The sequence below is a fragment of the Corvus brachyrhynchos genome, unplaced genomic scaffold (assembly GCF_000691975.1).
Source record: "Corvus brachyrhynchos isolate BGI_N302 unplaced genomic scaffold, ASM69197v1 scaffold280, whole genome shotgun sequence".
NCBI classification, from domain to species: Eukaryota; Metazoa; Chordata; class Aves; order Passeriformes; family Corvidae; genus Corvus; species Corvus brachyrhynchos.
The window spans coordinates 360197-377056 of NW_008236198.1; the positions used below are offsets into that span (position 1 = coordinate 360197).

General features: G+C 45.7%; 2 protein-coding genes across 8 annotated transcripts in view; one reads left to right on the forward strand and one right to left on the reverse strand.

Annotated features, from left to right (window-relative positions):
* RAVER2 (ribonucleoprotein, PTB binding 2) overlaps positions 1 to 14972 on the forward strand; it is a 34487-nt gene extending 19515 nt beyond the window's left edge. Inside the window, exons 4-15 of one of the 6 annotated variants that reach the window (XM_017740726.1) lie at positions 949 to 1140; positions 2061 to 2187; positions 3087 to 3169; positions 5947 to 6051; positions 6296 to 6407; positions 6493 to 6495; positions 7609 to 7826; positions 8826 to 8937; positions 9289 to 9437; positions 10614 to 10703; positions 11244 to 11366; positions 13507 to 14972. In XM_017740726.1, the coding sequence (XP_017596215.1) occupies positions 949 to 1140; positions 2061 to 2187; positions 3087 to 3169; positions 5947 to 6051; positions 6296 to 6407; positions 6493 to 6495; positions 7609 to 7826; positions 8826 to 8937; positions 9289 to 9437; positions 10614 to 10703; positions 11244 to 11366; positions 13507 to 13632 (1440 nt within the window). In that variant the 3' untranslated portion in view covers positions 13633 to 14972. The remainder of the gene's footprint in view (positions 1 to 948; positions 1141 to 2060; positions 2188 to 3086; positions 3170 to 5946; positions 6052 to 6295; positions 6408 to 6492; positions 6496 to 7608; positions 7827 to 8825; positions 8938 to 9288; positions 9438 to 10613; positions 10704 to 11243; positions 11367 to 13506) is intronic. The other 5 variants (XM_017740733.1, XM_017740751.1, XM_017740744.1 and 2 more) reach the window with 5 other exon arrangements.
* Positions 1 to 16860, reverse strand: part of JAK1 (Janus kinase 1) — a 42830-nt gene that overhangs the window by 6353 nt on the left and 19617 nt on the right. Inside the window, exon 24 of one of the 2 annotated variants that reach the window (XM_017740721.1) lies at positions 15086 to 16353. The exons of the other annotated variant lie outside the window; for it this stretch is intronic. Within the exon in view, the coding sequence (XP_017596210.1) occupies positions 16223 to 16353 (131 nt within the window). The 3' untranslated portion in view covers positions 15086 to 16222. Of the gene's footprint in view, positions 1 to 15085; positions 16354 to 16860 lie in introns of those variants that run through there. 2 annotated transcript variants of the gene reach the window in all.

The window sequence follows — 16860 nt, forward strand, 5'->3', positions numbered from 1 at the left end:
TATATGAAAATATGTGTTCTCCAGAGCTCTGCCCAGAGGCCAGGCTGTAACAGTGCCTTTAAAGATCTGACCACGCTCCTTTTCTTCCAACTCTTTGACATTTATATTTCAGTTGTCAGGGTAAGTTTGTGGGGCTGAGGTTGTTTTTATCCAGTGAAGTCTGGAGGAGGTTTTGTCTCTTGCACACCAGAGCTGGTATCAGTTTATCATTCCCATTCATTTGAGGACTGGAGATTTTTGCCTAAGCTTCATCCCTCCCTTCTCACCCCGTTTTTTTGTTTGATTTAAATCTGCTCATTCTCTCTCAAACTCTGCACACAAAGGCCAGAGCAGCGTTTGCCACGTAAGCCCTTTTCCAGTCTGCTTGATTGATCAGTCTGGCATCTTCTCTTGGCATTCCACACGACCACAGACTTCACATGCTCCCAAAAGGCACCAGATACTGGTGGAATTTGCATTGTTGCATGTTTCAGCAGCTCTCATGCACCCTGATGAATGACATTTTGATTATTGCAGGCTGAAAACATGAAGAATAATGATTTTATAATTATCTTGCAAAATAAAAATGCTTGTAAGATCCAGCTGTATTTGCAGTTTGCTTCTCACTCCTCCTTTGTTGTTTAATTTGTGTTAAATGTGTTTCACAGCTGAGGTTCTCCATGAGGTGAGGTGGAAGTGAAGGTGGGAATGGAAGAGATAATAGAAGGAATGAGTAGATAATAATGAAGAGATAAGCATGAATAGATAAGCATGAATGCCAAATACATGAAGATGTGATATCCAACTTCTTTCCAGCACTTCGAGAAAGAAACCTCATGGTTTGGGGAAATACTAACCTTGGGTTGTGTCAGCTGTGCAAGATCTTGCAAGGGACAGGTGAAAACATTGTAGGGCAGCTCCTGGCATTGCCAGGTTTCTGTGGAGTGCTGGGAGCTGTTGTTGTTGCAGTTTGCCCAGGATGAGGACGGCGGCAGCGGGGACTTCGCCGTGGTGGAGTACGAGACCGCGGAGCAGGCGGAGAGCGTGCGAGGGGCCATGGATGGGGTGTCCATCAACGGCAAGAGGGTGCAGGTGTCCTTTTGTGCCCCTGGAGCACCAGGCAGGAGCACCTTGGCAGCTCTGATAGCAGCACAAAGGATGGTAAGATCCCTGGAAACCTCTTGGGGATGAGCTTGATACGCCTGAGTTAGGGCTTTGTGTGAGGAAAAGGAGCCAAGTTTCTGGAAGCATTTTGGGTTTATCAAGGCCAGGTTGGACAGGGCTTGGGGCAACCTGGGGTAGTGGAAGATTCCTTGCCCATGGCGAAGGGTGGAACTGGATGGGCTTTAACCAACCCAAACCATTCTGGAATTCTCTATAATCAGTCCAGTTCAGGCTCCTTCCTAGGTGAAGATGGCCAGGAAGAAGATAAAATACATCCATAATATACCACAAAGTTACACCCACATAGCTCTTGGATTTTAGTAAATGTAATCTTCTGTGAGAGAAATCATTCCAGCTCAAAAGAAAAGTGACTGGGAATGAGTCATTTGATGAGCTAAGACTTGGTTTAAAACAGAGAGGCAAGAATTTGTCAGCTTTAAGATCAATTTCAAGGCAGGAGAAATAGTTTCATTTCATGCTCGAGGTAGAAGAAAGCTTTTTACACCCACGTCTTATCAAATTATTTCCTAGAAAATTGGATGTGATAAGTGTTACATGGAGCTGCTTTAAATGGAGAGGTAGAAGAGTTCCCTCACTTCAGCCAGCTCAAACCACATCATTATAAAAGAGATAAGAAGTCTATTACAAGATGCAGTGCTCATGGCAACAGTGCCTTCCTTATGCTCCTGTAATGGTAACTCTGGCTTTAAGGGAAAAAAAAAGAAACGTGCTTGAAATTTTGTTGGAATAGTTTGTTAGGTGTTTCATTTGAGGGGAAAAAGAGCAGGAAACAGGGAAGGAAATGGTCTTTTCTGTGTCAGATGCAATGTGTACCTTGGCATCACACAAGTTTGAGGGATTGAAATGTATTCTTTGTTTTCTCCTGCTTCTAACACCTTTGTATCTCTTCATTGGAGATGAGGAACAATAGGAAGGGCTTGCTTCCAGAGCCAAATCCAGTGCAGATCATGAAGAGTTTCAATAATCCAGCAATGCTGCAGATGCTGCTGCAGCCCCAGTTGCGTGGCCACACTGTTAAACCTGGTAAGCTGTTTTAAAACAATTCAGAATTAAACCCTGTCCTTAGTGCTGCAAGGCTTTTGCAAAGTAATTAAGTAGAAATACAGTTTTCCAATCCGTGCAGGCACTGTTTCAGTGTGTTTGTGGAGACAAATTTACATTTTATGAAGGCAAAAGCAAGAGGTGCTCTGCTACACTCTTGTGTTTGGGTAAAATTCAGTGTTTCCTACAGATACCCTCTGTGGGCTCTGAATGTTTATATAAGAAATGGGGTTAGAAAGAAATGTCTTTTGCAAGACTTTGGTAAGTTTAGATCTGATTCTAGATCTGAATTTTGCAGCCTGAGTCTTTCTCCTGTGCCCAGTGTAAATCTTTATTCTCTTGGCTGCTGCCACAGCATTAGCCAGAAACATTTCCTTGCTCTCATTAGGATGTGAATGAACATAAATCCCAAAAATCCCGTTTCAGATGGTGAAAGTGCTCAGAACAGGAGCCAGGTAATGAGGAGATGGAGTGGGGGAGAGCTGAGAGTGTGGTGACAAAAACACACAGAAATGGAGTGTGAAGTGGCCACTTCAGGGAAGAAACACTTGAGCTTTATCTGAATTTAAAGCACTTCAGATAAAGCTGTGGCCTGGAATCAGCTCAGGCGCTGCTGCATCTTGGAGTGAAGCTCTCAGGTGTGGAGGAGCACCTGGAGGGACCTTTGAGCTCTCCTGTGCTGGTCATTTTATATCAAAGCTGGATGTATTAAGATGTTTCATAACCTCTCCCAAGCTAAAGGAGTCTGTCATTCCCTCATACTGACCTTTGTACACTTGAACATTTCCTGGAAAGCAAATTTAAAAATATAGGATCATTCCAAAGATTTTTACTTGCCTAGTTTGTAAAATGTGTAATCTTTTTGTGTGTTTCTATAACAGTTCTTGGAGCATCTGCAGGTTTACCTCACCTCATAAATTCAGCAGTGGGCTCACCTTTTTTGCAGCTGAATAAAGTTCATCAGGTATGTGACAAAAGAACTGTCATCAAAAGAGGTATTTGGGGAGATCTTAACATGAGAAATCCTGAAGTTTTAAGGATTTGCAGCTAAAATCAAGTGTTCTTGTTAAAGCTGTCAGGAAAGTTAGGAGATGAGGGAGCAGGCAGTGCTTACTGTCCAAAATCGAGTTATTTTATCTAGACTGAGCTTTTGACTTAGAACCTGCCACTGTAGACAAAACTTGTCATTACTGGCAGAAAAACTCCTCTTTAAATGAGCTCTCAAGGAGCCTGGCACGTCCCTTTCTCTTGGAACAGCTCATCCACACTCCTGCAGAGACTTTATGGGTTTATCTGATTCAAACCAACAATTTCAGCACCTTTATCTTCATTTTAAAGCTTGCAGGGACCCAAATGTGCTGCATGTGCCATAAAAAATAGTGGCTTGCAGATGTTGCTTCTTACTCATAAACCCCCCAGGGTTCTCCTGTAATTCCAAATGGACACCAGAATTCCTGAAAGATAATGGGAAGGATCTTTGGGATGAGTTTGTGCTGGAAATTGAGAATGAGAATATGCACCCACAACCTTGTGCCTTGAGCTGAGCTTCTCTCAAGGATTCCTCCAGCTCTGCCAGGAGCCAAAAATTGAATTTAATATTCATGGTAGGGATTTGCCCTAATACCTGCAAGGGACTGGGGTCAATCACTTGGCCTTACTATTTCTGCTATTTCAGAAATTCCATGTAAAAAATAAAATCTCCTTCAGCATCAGTTATTTCTCCTGTTCTTTTGGCAAAGACAGACTTAGAGATCTTAGAAAAGACCCAACTAAAATGCAGAAATACTCCTTTTGTTAAGTATATTGAGCTTTTCTGGTTTTTCTCTAAAAACTGGTAGGTGAATATATTCATTTTGAATAAATGCTGCTTCATTTTGCCCCATCCAATGGGTTACTTTTGTCCATATAAAAAAAATACATCATTCTTCTTTTTTTTTTTTTTTTTTTTTTATTTTAAATATTTTTTTTTTTAATTTAAATGACATTTTCAATTGGTCTGTTTAAGTTCCTGCTGCTGTCTCTTCAGCCTGTGCTTCCTTGGAAGGCAGTGTGAGTGTTTGGTGCTCACAGCTGGAGCCAGGGATGTTTTACACAATTAACAGTGGGACTGATGATGATTCAAAGGTTTTTCCAGTGGTTTTTGCCTTGGGAGAGTTGCAGCCAAACAACTCAGTGTTTTCTCTGTCCAGAGACTTAAAATTCTCTTCCTGGGAGCTTTCTGTCATTTAATGAGCTCCAAACCTGAATTTTATAAGGATTTGATGATCCCAGTTTCTTCTATAAGGCACATTTTTTTCTTCTTGGATGGTTTATTTTGTTGGAGCATTCTCTAAAGCCAGAGAACCAGGTCTCTGTTTTATTTTTATTGTCTTGAAATTCGGTGTTGTCACTGAAACACCTCCCCAGTCACACTGATTCACCTCCCTGCATGTCTTGGGTTTGTATTTTGTATTTGGGGATTTGTAAAGTGACATAATGAGATGAAACATTTTAAAATAATTATTAAAAAGGGATTCAGCAGAGGGGATCTGAAGATTATTCACCCAGTAATCTTTCAACTCGAGGTAGCCTGATTTTCAACTTGTTGCTTTTAATTTCTCTTAGTTATAAATGATCCTGTGCCAAAATAATGCATTTTCAGCTTTCTCAGGGATGTTTTCCTCAGTCATCCAGCGATTTATTAAATCTTTTATCCTGTGCCAAAATAATGCGTTTTCAGCTTTCTCAGGGATGTTTCCTCAGTCATCCAGCGATTTATTAAATCTTTATAAATCCAGAGCCTTTCCTCTGAGAATTCTGACCAAACTGATTTTTCCACTCTCTTTATTTCTGAAAGTTTTGCAACTGGACCACTTTGCTTTGTTGCTGTAGCCAAGTTTGGAAGGAACAGCCCCTGGCACTGGTGACAATAAACAGCCCTGGATAATTTCTCCTGGAAATCACTGAGACAATTAAAATAGATGCATAACTAATCTAGATATGGCACATTTTTGTTTGAAAAGGCACATTTTTGAGTCCAGAAGATCGTATTTTAGGCATAGAGGGAATTTTTCCCCAGGGAATTTAACCCTGCCACCCAGAGACACAGCCTAGGCTTGGAAATATTTGGGAGGTGCTTTGCAGTCTTCATTCCCTGGTTTAGGTGGTCTTTCCTATGTAGGAGATCTCAAAAAAACCCACCAAATTATGAAGGCTGTACTTGGCATGATCACAGTGTCCTGTATATTTATATTTGTACAACAACCTATAGAACAACCTCTATTTTACCTGGCAGATGATGCTGCCAGACAGTTCCAGGCCTGTAGCATAAACCTTGATGTCTTTTAAAGTTTACTTTAAGCCTCAGTGCTGGCCTGAGCTCATAATGCTGAATATACCAGTGACAGAGTCTGAAGGTGGTGCCCCCAAGTTATTAATTAAGTGGCTCAGTTCTGGTGGCAAACTGATCCAGAATATTTTGAATGAACAGTGTGGATATTTCATAGACTTGCCAATCTGCAGGCACTGTGATTTGTCAGCTTTTAATGGCTCTGGAGTAGGATTTCATGTTGACTGTTGTGGGGGGAAACATATTGGGATATTTTTCTGAAGCAAAATTAGTTCTGTGGAGGAAATTGTTATTTTCCTTTGCTGTCTTAACTCAGAATCTTAAATTTCATCAAGCAGTACCGTGTGAAAATGTTTCAAGGATGTTCTGTTCTCTGTGACTGCCAACTAACCCTTGTTTTAATCCTTTCTCAGAGCTCAATTCTGGGGAGCACCTCCAACCTGCTGCTGCAGAGCCCTGCTCACCTGCCCCTGCCCCAGCAGCAGCTCCTGAAGATGGAAAACATGCAGGCAAACAGTGTAAGGCCACCCCCACAGCTTTGACTCTCTTTGAACAGTCTTACAACTCCTAAAATAAGTAATTTTTATCATCAGGTAACCCTGCCCATGATCTTTAAGGTCCCTTCCAACCCAGCCGTTCTGTGCTTCTGTGCTAATTGAACAGTTGAGTGGAGCTGAAAAGGTTGAGAACGTGGAAGTTATAAAGAATAGCTATGAACAGATTATTTTAATCATTTACACAGTTTTCTCTTCTTCCTTTTAGAAACCAGGTTTGCTGGGAGAACCTCCAACAATGCTCCTGCAGACAGTACTGGGGATAGGGGTGATGCCAGCAGTGAGCTCAGGCCTGGCAACACGAGGAGAAGCTCTCAAGTGTAAATGACTTTTTATTTCATCCCAAATGAGTAGAAATGCCCAGCTTCACATTATGCACCTGACTTTGTCCCTGTGTAACAAAAGCAGGTGGTTCAATACTCTGCTTGCTCAGTTACTGCCTCTTTTCGTACACTTGGAATATGCTTTTAGTTAGGGGTGACGTTTTGTGGGGTTTTTCAAAGCAGGTAAATGTGAGTTGCTTGAGAGGCACCACAAATAGGTTTTTTGCCTTCATTTTGTTTTAACAACCAGTTTGTGACAGATGTCAGTTAGAATGCAAATTTCTGTGCCACTGATGCCCTCAGTATTTATGAGGAAAGATCAGTTGGATACTGGGGGTTCAGCCTGGAGAAGAGGTGGCTCCACAGACAACTTAGAGCCCTCCCAGTGCCTAAAGGGGCTGCAGGAGAGCTGGAGGGGGACTGGGGACAAGGCATGGAAGGACAGGACCCAGGGAATGGCTTCCCAGTGCCAGAGGGCAGGGCTGGATGGGAGATTGGGAAGGAATTGTTCCCTGGGAGGGTGGGGAGGGGCTGGGATGGAATTCCCAGAGCAGCTGGGGCTGCCCCTGGATCCCTGGCAGTGCCCAAGGCCAGGCTGGACATTGGGGCTGGGAGCAGCCTGGGACAGTGGAAGGTGTCCCTGCCGTGGCAGGGGTGGGACTGCATGATCTTTAAGATCCCTCCCAACTCAGACCATTCCAGGATTTTCTGATCTTGTTTCTTCCACTGATCCCTGTGTTCTGCAATCCTCTGAGTCATGGCAGTGACCAGGAGCAAGGAAAGGTTTGCCAGGGGAGGGCAGAAAGCTCCTCTGAATATCCAGATTTTCATTTTGGAGAACACTTTCCAGCTCTTCAGTTTCAGGAATTCTTCCTAATGCCAGTTGAGGTGGGGTTTCCCCCTGCATCCCGTCCAGCATCCTCTAGGATGTTGTTCCCAGTTTTTTTGAAAATGACAGGAAGCACTAAGTAAGTTATCACAGGGAATGTTTAGAAAAGTCAGAGTTTTATTGTATCAGCGTGAAATGGAGGTGTTTGCCTGTGGGATGGTAAAAGAACAAAAACCAGTGAAGTAGCTCTGGAAGTGTTTTCCTCCTCCCTCAGTAAACCCCACAAGCAAACCCTTTGTGATAAATCCCATCTAACAGCAAAGTTTCTCCATTTATGGCTGGCTGCAGCATCTAACCCAGCTCCCATTCCAGCAGCAGGGATGGGCATGCTGCCATTCTTCCCAAATCAGCACATTGTTGGACAAGCTCTTCCCGGGCCAAACAATGCTTCAGACAAAGCCGCAGCCGAGGCCGTGCCGGGAGCGCAGCCCTTCCCTCAGCCCCAGCCCAGCCTTCCCGCCGGAGCTCTGCGGGCTGGCCACTCCAAACCACCCAGCCAGCTCAAAAACTCCGACTCAAACCTGGGGGTAAGGAGCATGCAGCACAAACACTGCCTTTGCCTTCTTTCTTCTTCTTCTTTCTCTTCGTTATTTTAACTTCGACTGCGTCTTTGCTGTAAAATTTGCTGCATCCCAGGAGCATCCTTGAGACTTCTTAAGGTCATTGCAGCTATGAATAATAGGGAGAAAACAATGCTGCTCTTTGGTGGTCCAGCTCAGTGAACAAAGGAATCTCCACAGTGCTGGAGGGCTTTTTTCCATGTGTTTGCCCTCACAGTGTTTGATGATGAAATTAATCTCAGGGGCAATGTCTCTTTTAAAGGCCGAAAATTGAACTCGTGGTTGAATTTCATGATTAATCAGGAGCAGTTCTGCTGGTGTGGGGAGGCCTTTGGGTTTCCAGGTGGTTGTGTGTGTGTCTATATAAATTTTCTACTCTTAAATTATCAGTTCTTTAAAATATTATTTATCCCCTTGAAGGTGAGGTGTGAGAGAATGATGGGATGGGATTTAAGTGGTCTCATTCTTTCAGAGGTTTTTTCTGCCATTAAAAAAATTTACCTTTTTTTTAATATACATAAATACTTTGACATTTATGGGGAAACATGTGCTTAATTCATTATTTTCCTAACATTTGGCCTTTATTTCCTTGTGTCTCCAAGTGAAAAGAGTTGATTTTGCTTTGGCCATGTACTTAATGTTTTCACTCCCTGCATCTGGAATTGTTAGAGTGATTATTATTCCTTCACTTGCATATAAAAGGTTTTCTTTTGTTTGTTTGTCTTGTAATACCCTTTAGGAACTTTCAGTCTGAAGAGAAACATTCCTACAAAAACTATTTGGAAGAAAAAAAAGTGCAGGCAATGTGTCCAGATTGGGATTGACTTCAAAAGCTTCATTTTATTTCAAAAGGTTTTTTTTTTTTTCATAGGACTAAGCTTTTTCCAAGACCCTGCTGGGCCACTTAAGGTTATTTCTGATCAATTTTACATGAATTTAATGCAAACTGCCCTGTCCATTTTTCAGACTCCCTTGAAGAAACAGACTTCTCTGCTTGGGGAACCCCCAAAAGAAATTCGGCTGAGCACCAACCCCTACTTGAATTTGGCAAGTGTTTTGCCTGGCATCTGTCTGCCAGGTAAGCAAACATTTCGTGGATTTCAGTGCAAATTTCCACAGCCACAGTGTGGCAAATATTTATTCTGTTTGCCTGGTAAATCCAGTGACCACAGCATTAATCCTCAAGGAAATCTTGTAGTGTGTCTTAAAATTGCAAAGTAATTTATCCTGATGGTTAAACAGGGGTACATTTTCAGAAGTAATGAGCTCACAAACTTCTAGAAACCTTTCAGTTATTAGTAGCACTGATTAATTTGGGGCACAGCCTAATCTGAAGAGGCAAAATTCAGTTTTAATCCTGGAATAGAACCTAATTTATATGTTTTTTACAAGCCAGGTTTTATTCAAACTGCGTTCTTTGTGTTCCCAGCAGCAATTGCCAGCAAAGCCTCCAGTCCTCCACAGCAGACCAGCCTTCCAAACAATGTCATGGATGCTGCTGTGTCTCAGGGAACTGCATCACAACATGCAATGGAAAATTATTTCAGTTACTCCCAGCAGCCTGGGGAATACCCACAGGTAGGAGTTCCACAGCCTGGTGTCCCTTGGAGCCTCTGGGATTCTCCCAGAGCTCCTTGTTTTTTCTGGGTGCTCCTCCTGCCTCCTCTTGGGGCTGAGCCTCTCCACTGACACTTTCTCTCTTTCAGTGTTCAGAGTAGATGTAGCACAAAGAACATTCCCTGCTGAAATCACAACCCTTGAAAAATTGCTTCTTGAGAGCCTGAACTCGGGGCACTCACTAAAAAATGCCTTCTCCCAACCTCTGCCTTGGCTTTTGTCTGCCTTCAGAACCAGGCAGTTTTTGTCTTTGCCTTCCCCCGAAGTTTTTAAGGCTTGAACTTTGGCTGGATCCCAGGGAAGACAGCTCTGCCTCCCAGTTCCTGCGCAGCTTGGGGGATGTTTGCCAGCTGGTTTCAGTGCACAGGATGTGCTCCCCATCTGCCCCATGTGGTGATCAGAGCGTGGCCATGAGGTGGAGGGTCTGGAGAGTGTTGCAGTGCTCAGAGCCAGTTCCACAGGACACTGGGAAAGAGCAGTCACATATTTTCATTAACCATTCTGAGTCTGTATAAAACTGTAACTGTGTACAGATCAAATCTGACAACTGCCTCCTCCCCGGGTTGTCAGTGGGGAGACAGAGACTCTGCTGGGCTGCTGCCAGGGAGATCTCTGAGCTCTGGAGTCGGGTGGCTCTGGAGGATGCAGAGGGTTTGGATTGGGAGAGTCCCAGCCTGGCCAGAGGGGTGGGGTGAACAGGGTCACTGCACAGAGCAGGGAGCTGTGCCAGGGGCCTGACACCTCTTGGATCAGATCTGGTGCCTGAAGGGGCTCCAGGAGAGCTGGAGAGGGACTGTGGGGACAAGGCATGGAGGGACAGGACCCAGGGAATGGCTTCCCAGTGCCAGAGGGCAGGGCTGGATGGGATCTTGGGAAGGAATTCCTGGCTGGGAGGGTGGGGAGGCCAGAGCAGCTGTGGCTGCCCCATCCCTGAAGGTGTTCCCATAACAGGAATTGTTGTCCCAGCCTCACTGCCAGGGCAGTGGTGCCCCCTGTATTTTTTAGCACTTACCATAATTGTAAATGTTTGATTTGAGCTTCATCATTGGTGCTAAAGGTGTTCTGGTGCTTCCTGGAGAGCTTTGGGTTGTTAAGAACTGTAGGCAGACATGGGAGAGGATTTCTGCTCCTCTGTAGGAGGCTGTCCAGCAGTGGTACCAACATTATGCTCAGGCACATCACTCTACCCAGGCCAGAGTGGATGGCTTTGAAAATGAAGCCTCTGAGGTGAGAAAGAATTTCATTTGCTTGCTGTCTCCACTGGCTGTTCCTCCCATCAGCTTTAGGACACCTGCTTTGTGTGTTGGCACAGGAATGAGGGGCTGGAGAGCGTGGGGTGAGGGCACTGCATGGTCACTGCTGCTGGGATTCGTACCCAAAATATCCCTGTCTGAAATCCCACCATCCAAAATCACCTGGAAAGCTCAGGAGTGTATTAAAATATTCCCACCAGGAAGCAGCACACCATTAATGGCATTTCCCAGTGCTGAATTTCCCAGGATTGAAGGGCTGTGCTGTGCCCAAGCTGAGGTTTCTGTGGCTAAGGAGAAAGGCACTTTTTAATGGAATTATACAAATTAAACCACCATCCAAAGCCCACATTTTGCTCCAGGAATTGCTGCATGCCCGAGCTGCTGTGAATTGCACCTCTTGTAACCAACTGAGTGTGACTCAGGTATTTCCATACCTGTTGAGAGCTCATCACAATAGAAAAAAAAAGGCATTATTAAAACCTTTTTTTCCTTCCACTTCATGGATCCCATTCAGGAATCTCCAGGTGGATCTTTCCCAGACTACAGCACCTGCCTGCAGGTGGTGCCTGCCCTTTTGAGTGGAGCCCAGGGATCCCAGCCGGGCTTGCAGCCTCCTGCAGCAAACCCCTTAAAGAAGGTGAGAGAAGGAGCAGTGGCTGCAGACGCTGCTTCCCTGTCTGGTGCTGCCCCCGAGTGGAGCTTTCCCAGTGCATCCCTGCCTCCAGACGGTTCCTAGGAATGTGAGAACTGGTTGGGCCAGCCCCAGAGCGCTGCAGAGCCCTCCAGTCCCTGGGGATCAGCTCCATCAGTGCCCCAAAACCCACAGGCAGAGCAAGGCTGGCTGTTCGGGAGCTTCTTGGAGAGGTGTGAGTGTGCAGAAATGCCTGGAAGGAGGCAAATAAAGTAGGGAGTGAAGAGAGGAGGAGGAGGTTCCCACTGGATTTAAATGGGTGTTTGCCTGGGCTGCAGATGGGTTGCACTGGGATAGAACCTCTGAAGGGGAGAGAGCCGCTCAGGGCAACATCCAAGTTACAACAGCCCCTTGACTGGATCCTGGGGGAAAACCATTTTAAAATGGCTTGTGTTTGGATTTACAGCTGATGTCAGCTGCAGCTTTCTTCAGCCACACTCACTGAGCAAAGCTGCCTTGGCTGGTGCTCCAGTGGACACTTAAATTTCATCAGTAAAAGGAGTGGGAATGCTTTGGGGAGAGTGAGGGCCAGTTTATGGAGCCTGGTTAGGATTTAGAACTCCTGAGGAGTTCCTGTCCCTGTGCTGTAGGTAAATCCCATTGCTCCTGTTTTCGTGGATGGGAGAGCTGAGGGGCCTGGCCCTTCCATCCCAGCATTAAATCCCTTGGGTTCAGTTCTGGCATTAGACTGGGCATGAGATTCCCTTTTTTTTTTTTTTGGTGATTTAGAAGGCAGTGCATTCCTTCTAACTCCAGCAGTTCCTGACTCCAGGGTAGAGCTGGCTGTGGGCTGGGACATCAAAAAATGGAGTTTTTGGATTCCCAACAGCTCTGATGTGGCTGGAAATGATGGAATGGCAACAGGAGGAGACAGTGTGGGGTTTGAGCCAAGCAGTACCTCTCAGTTTATCTCCAGAGAGGTTCCTGGGGTGATGAAGAACAGCTCCCTGGGATGATGGTGTTAGTGCCAGAAACCATAAAAGGCAGGAGGAGCAGGGTCAGTCCGTTGGCACAGACACAGCAGCACAGTTTGCCTCCAAACTGCTGGAATTGCAGATAAACCTCAGTGAAGAGGCTGCTCCCCAGGAGGCTCGGTCAGTTCAGAGTGTGCTCGTGTGTCTGTGCTTGCAGGGACCATGCAGCTTGTTTGGATCCTGCTTTTTTTGGCCTTTTTTTAATCCTGCTGTTTCAGGAGGAGCAGGGTCAGGGGGGTTTGTGTGAAGCATCAGTGAGCCAGAACCTGGTGGAGGCTTACAGGACATGGGCGACATCCCCGTGGCTTTTAGAACTGCAGTAGAGAGGATGGGGGAAAACTGAAGTCTTTCCTAAAACAATTTCCTGTTTCTGCTGAAGGTGCCCCCCAGGATGAAATCAGACTGAGCAGGAGCAGTTTGTGACTGTGACCTAGGACAGGGTGCTTGGAGAGCTGCTAGGAAAGGTTTCTCCAAAGGGAAAGTGAAGCCAGGGAGCCCTTGGTGCAGCGTTAGAGCAGCTGTGCCCTCACAGAAACCCCACCCTGGGCCCCTCAGGGCTGCCCGTGTGTCACAGTGAGGCCTTGGAGTTGAAATTCAGATTAGAGATCCACTGCTGCTCCCTCCATCCCTCACTCCTGTGTGAAGGCAGGGCCAGGGCCTGAGATCCTGCACAGACCTGTTCTGGCATGGCTGGAAAGCACATCCTTCACCCCTGGCTTGGCACGGAGCTGGGCCAGGACTGTTCAACCCCTTCAGCTCTCCAGGAGGTATGAAAAGTGCCTCATCCTAAAGGCTGGAGATGTCTGGAGCAGCTGCAGGCCACCATGGCCATTATCCCACTGGATTTTATCCACGTGCTGTGGAATGAGGCGGCGTGGCCCAGGCACCTCACGTGTGCTGGGGCACTGCTGCTTTTATCAGGGGGGGTTTTTTAGGGAAAGGGCACAAACCCTGACTCGTGAGCTGGGACTCGTGAGCTGGACCTCAAAGCCGAAGGAGTCAGGCCTTTGGCCTCACTTCCAGCTCCTGGTGTGGGAATTCCCAGGCTGGAGCGCTGTTCATTGGCAGTGGTGATTGTGGATGGAGTGTCACTTGTCCTGTCCTGCCCGCAGGTGGCCCCGAAGCGCAGCTCCTCGTACCTCATGTCCTCCCCCGAGCCCGGCTCCGTGGAATTCCCGGCTCCCGGCGGGGCCGTGCGCTACTCGGAATCCTCCCTCAAGAAGAAGCGCGTGTATTGATCCATTCCCACGGATTGCTCCATTCCCAGCCCTGCCCGGGGGAGGGAAGGCAGGTGGGAATCCCTCTGTATTTATTGCTGCCTTAACTTCAGACAAGGAATTCTTTCTGTGTGGGGTGAGTGTCCCAAGAGGAGCCAGCTCTGTCCCAGCACATCCAAGGACACAGGACGTGTGTGATGAAGGTGGTGGCTGCTTTGATTTGGAGAGGAGGGGACAGTGTTGGCTTTGTCACCTGTGGGCTGAGGGACAGAGCACAGGGACTTGGGGAGCTGGGGCAGCTCCAGCTGAAAGCAATAAAAACCCGGAGGAAGGAAAGCTGATCCTTTCTCCAGTCCTCAGCCTGAGGAAGTTAAAAGAGGAAGTCTTGATAGTAATTATTTTGTATTTTTTTAACTCAGAATGTGGGTGGTTTTTTTCCAGCTTTCCTTTTTCCAGGATTAAGAGTTCTGCATTTACAGCCTTTCAATTTTTAGTATTTCTTCTTAATCCTGGAATGGAGCGATACCAAATGTATTCCCAGAGCCTCGGTGATGTTCTCAATAAATGGCTGTTCAAAGGGAGATGCTATCCTGTGCTGCCTTGGAATATTCCCTGGGATCTGGAGAGCTGATCCTTGGACAGTGGAATAACTTTGTCTGTTTTTAGGCTGAGAATCCACAGCTTTTCCATGGAGGACACAATTCTCAGTGTGTGGCTGCAGCAGTGTGAGGCAGCATCCTCCTTCCACAGGTGTGGGACAGCTCTTCCTGGGCCACCCCACATAATTTCCCAGTTTTGAGTGTATTTTCCCCTTTTTTTTTTTTAAGACTTTTTGTATTTTTAGCTTATTATCAGCTCTGGCTCAAGTTGTTCTCTTCTGCCATCAGTCCTTGGAGCTGGAGATCAGCAGTCCTTCCTTTTGCCATCACTGTTACGACAGGTAAATGAGGAGCCAGCCCTCATTCCAAGGCTTTCCCCCTTGGAATCCTGCTGCAAATCCATTTGGATTGGGTTCACCGAGGCCAGGAGCCACCTCCTCCCTTTTCCTTGCTAGAGAACCCTGAAGCCATTTTTCAATACTGATTTTTTTTTTAAATTAAAGTCTTAAACTTTGCCTTTCAAGCTTTGGGATGTGACCAGGATCCACATTTACAAAGCTTAAAAAATCCCAATCAAAATCCCTCCTTCCTCAGCTGCTGGAACTGCTTCACAAACAGGAGCCAGGAGCTTTTCTGGGATTCTGCCTGTATGTATTGATAAATTCACTTGTAATATTTTGTTTCAACTGTTTGTATATGCAACTTTCTCAACTTGTTACACTTTTCAATGAAAATAAATTGTTGGTACTTAGTTCAAGTGGATTTTTGTGGGAGGAAAACAGCCCTGGACTCCTTAAATCAGGTAAGGTAGGAAAAGGTTTTGGAAGTTCCATTTTAAAACCTCTGTTTAATTTCTGATTAAAAAGGGAGGCACGTGGAGAAAAAAAAATTTCTTTATTAGATTTGTTTGTATAAAGAGTAACAAAGTGCTTACAGATTGAATTCAGCTTCCTACGTGACATACAGAAACAGTAACACTGTAAAAATAAATCTGACCTCCTTGGAGCTCATAATTACAATTTTTTATATATATTTATATATATATATATATACCATTATATATATTTATTGCCAAAACTTGAGTATCTCTTGAGAGCATTTTCCAACTTCCCGGTGTGGGAGGAAAAACGATGGCCCAAGTTTAGGAGCTGGGGCAGCAGGAGCTTCCAGTTAAACCACTCATGGGCTAAGCCTGTGAGTCAAAATGTTCTTTAAAGTTCCTATTCCCTGGGACACCCCTGGGTGCTCAGGCCTCTCTTTCCTTTTGGATAATCCCCTCAGATTCTGGCCATGGACTGGGTTCTTTTCCATCTCCATTCATTCCTTCCCTGCACATCCCTCGGCACCAGGGATGCACATTCACCCCCTCCAGGGCTTCATCTCCTCTGGGAGCTCCAGGGGGTAGAATGTGGGAGTGGAGTTAGGAAAAGCAAATTATTTATCCCAAAACTGGGGTTCTCTGTGCCCACCACCCCTCCACGCTTCTGGGGGTGGTATTTTTGAACACTTTCTTTTTAAATACCTGTAAGAGCTCAGGACTGGGGCCTGGTGGGTTAAAAAGAGTTGATAATTTTGCCTTCCCTGTATTTTTATGCCAGAGTTGTTTTGTTGTTACTAGAATTTAAGTGCATGTGAAGGATATCTTGTCAGCCAACTTTAAAATTATTAATGGAGCCCTCTTCTATCCACTGGCTCAGCTTTGAGCTGAGAAGTGCAGTGGATTTTCCCAGCTCACATTATCCATCAGGGCAATTCCAATTGTGGCACAACCAGAATCAGAGCAGGATAAAACTGCCCTGCAAGAACAGCAGCAAAGGGAGCTGAAGCTCATTTTGCCCAAACCTTTAAATTCCTTTAATCCAACTCTTCAATCTGTTGGCAAAAGAATCCTTTATAACCACATCAGCCCAGCCAGAGTACAAATTACAGGAGTAAAAAAAAAAAAAAGGAATAGCCTTGGGCATAGATAGTTTGCTAGGCATTTAAAGTCCTGACAGTATAAAAAGGATTCATTACATTTTACTCATAATTGTTTCAAATCCTTGGATCAGGTTGTGGAAGGTGGTACGTTCATCATGTTTGTAGATCCAGCACTTCCTCATCAGCTGATCCACCTGCCAGCAGAAACAGGGAGTTTTTAAAGGAATGAAACATTTCATTGGGTTTTCCAGTGAAGGTGATGGAGCAGAGTCTCCCTGAATGAACAGAAACACCTCAGGTGCTGGGCAGGGCCATTGTGGCAGTTCAGGTTTAAACCAACACAGCAGTTCCACCTGGGGAGGTGCAGCCCAGAACTGCCAAAATCAGAGAGATTCCCAAGGAATTTTCATGGATCCAGGTGCTACAGCAAGTCCTTGACCCAGCTGAAGGGACACTACGGACTTGGGAATGTTAATATCAAAAAACATCTTAAAACAATGCTTGAAAACCTTGGAAATGCCTTTTCCCAGCACTCCTGAAGGTTTTCCTACCTGAGTGGCCAGGCCTGTGGAACCAGGGAGGTCCAAACAGGGAGCATCCATCCATCCATCCATCCATCCATCCATCCATCCATCCATCCATCCACCTAAATGGGTGTGAAACAGGAGCTCTGTGGCAGAGGGGAGAGCCTGATGGAGGTAGCTGCCCTCTGGGCTCTCCCCATCCAGAG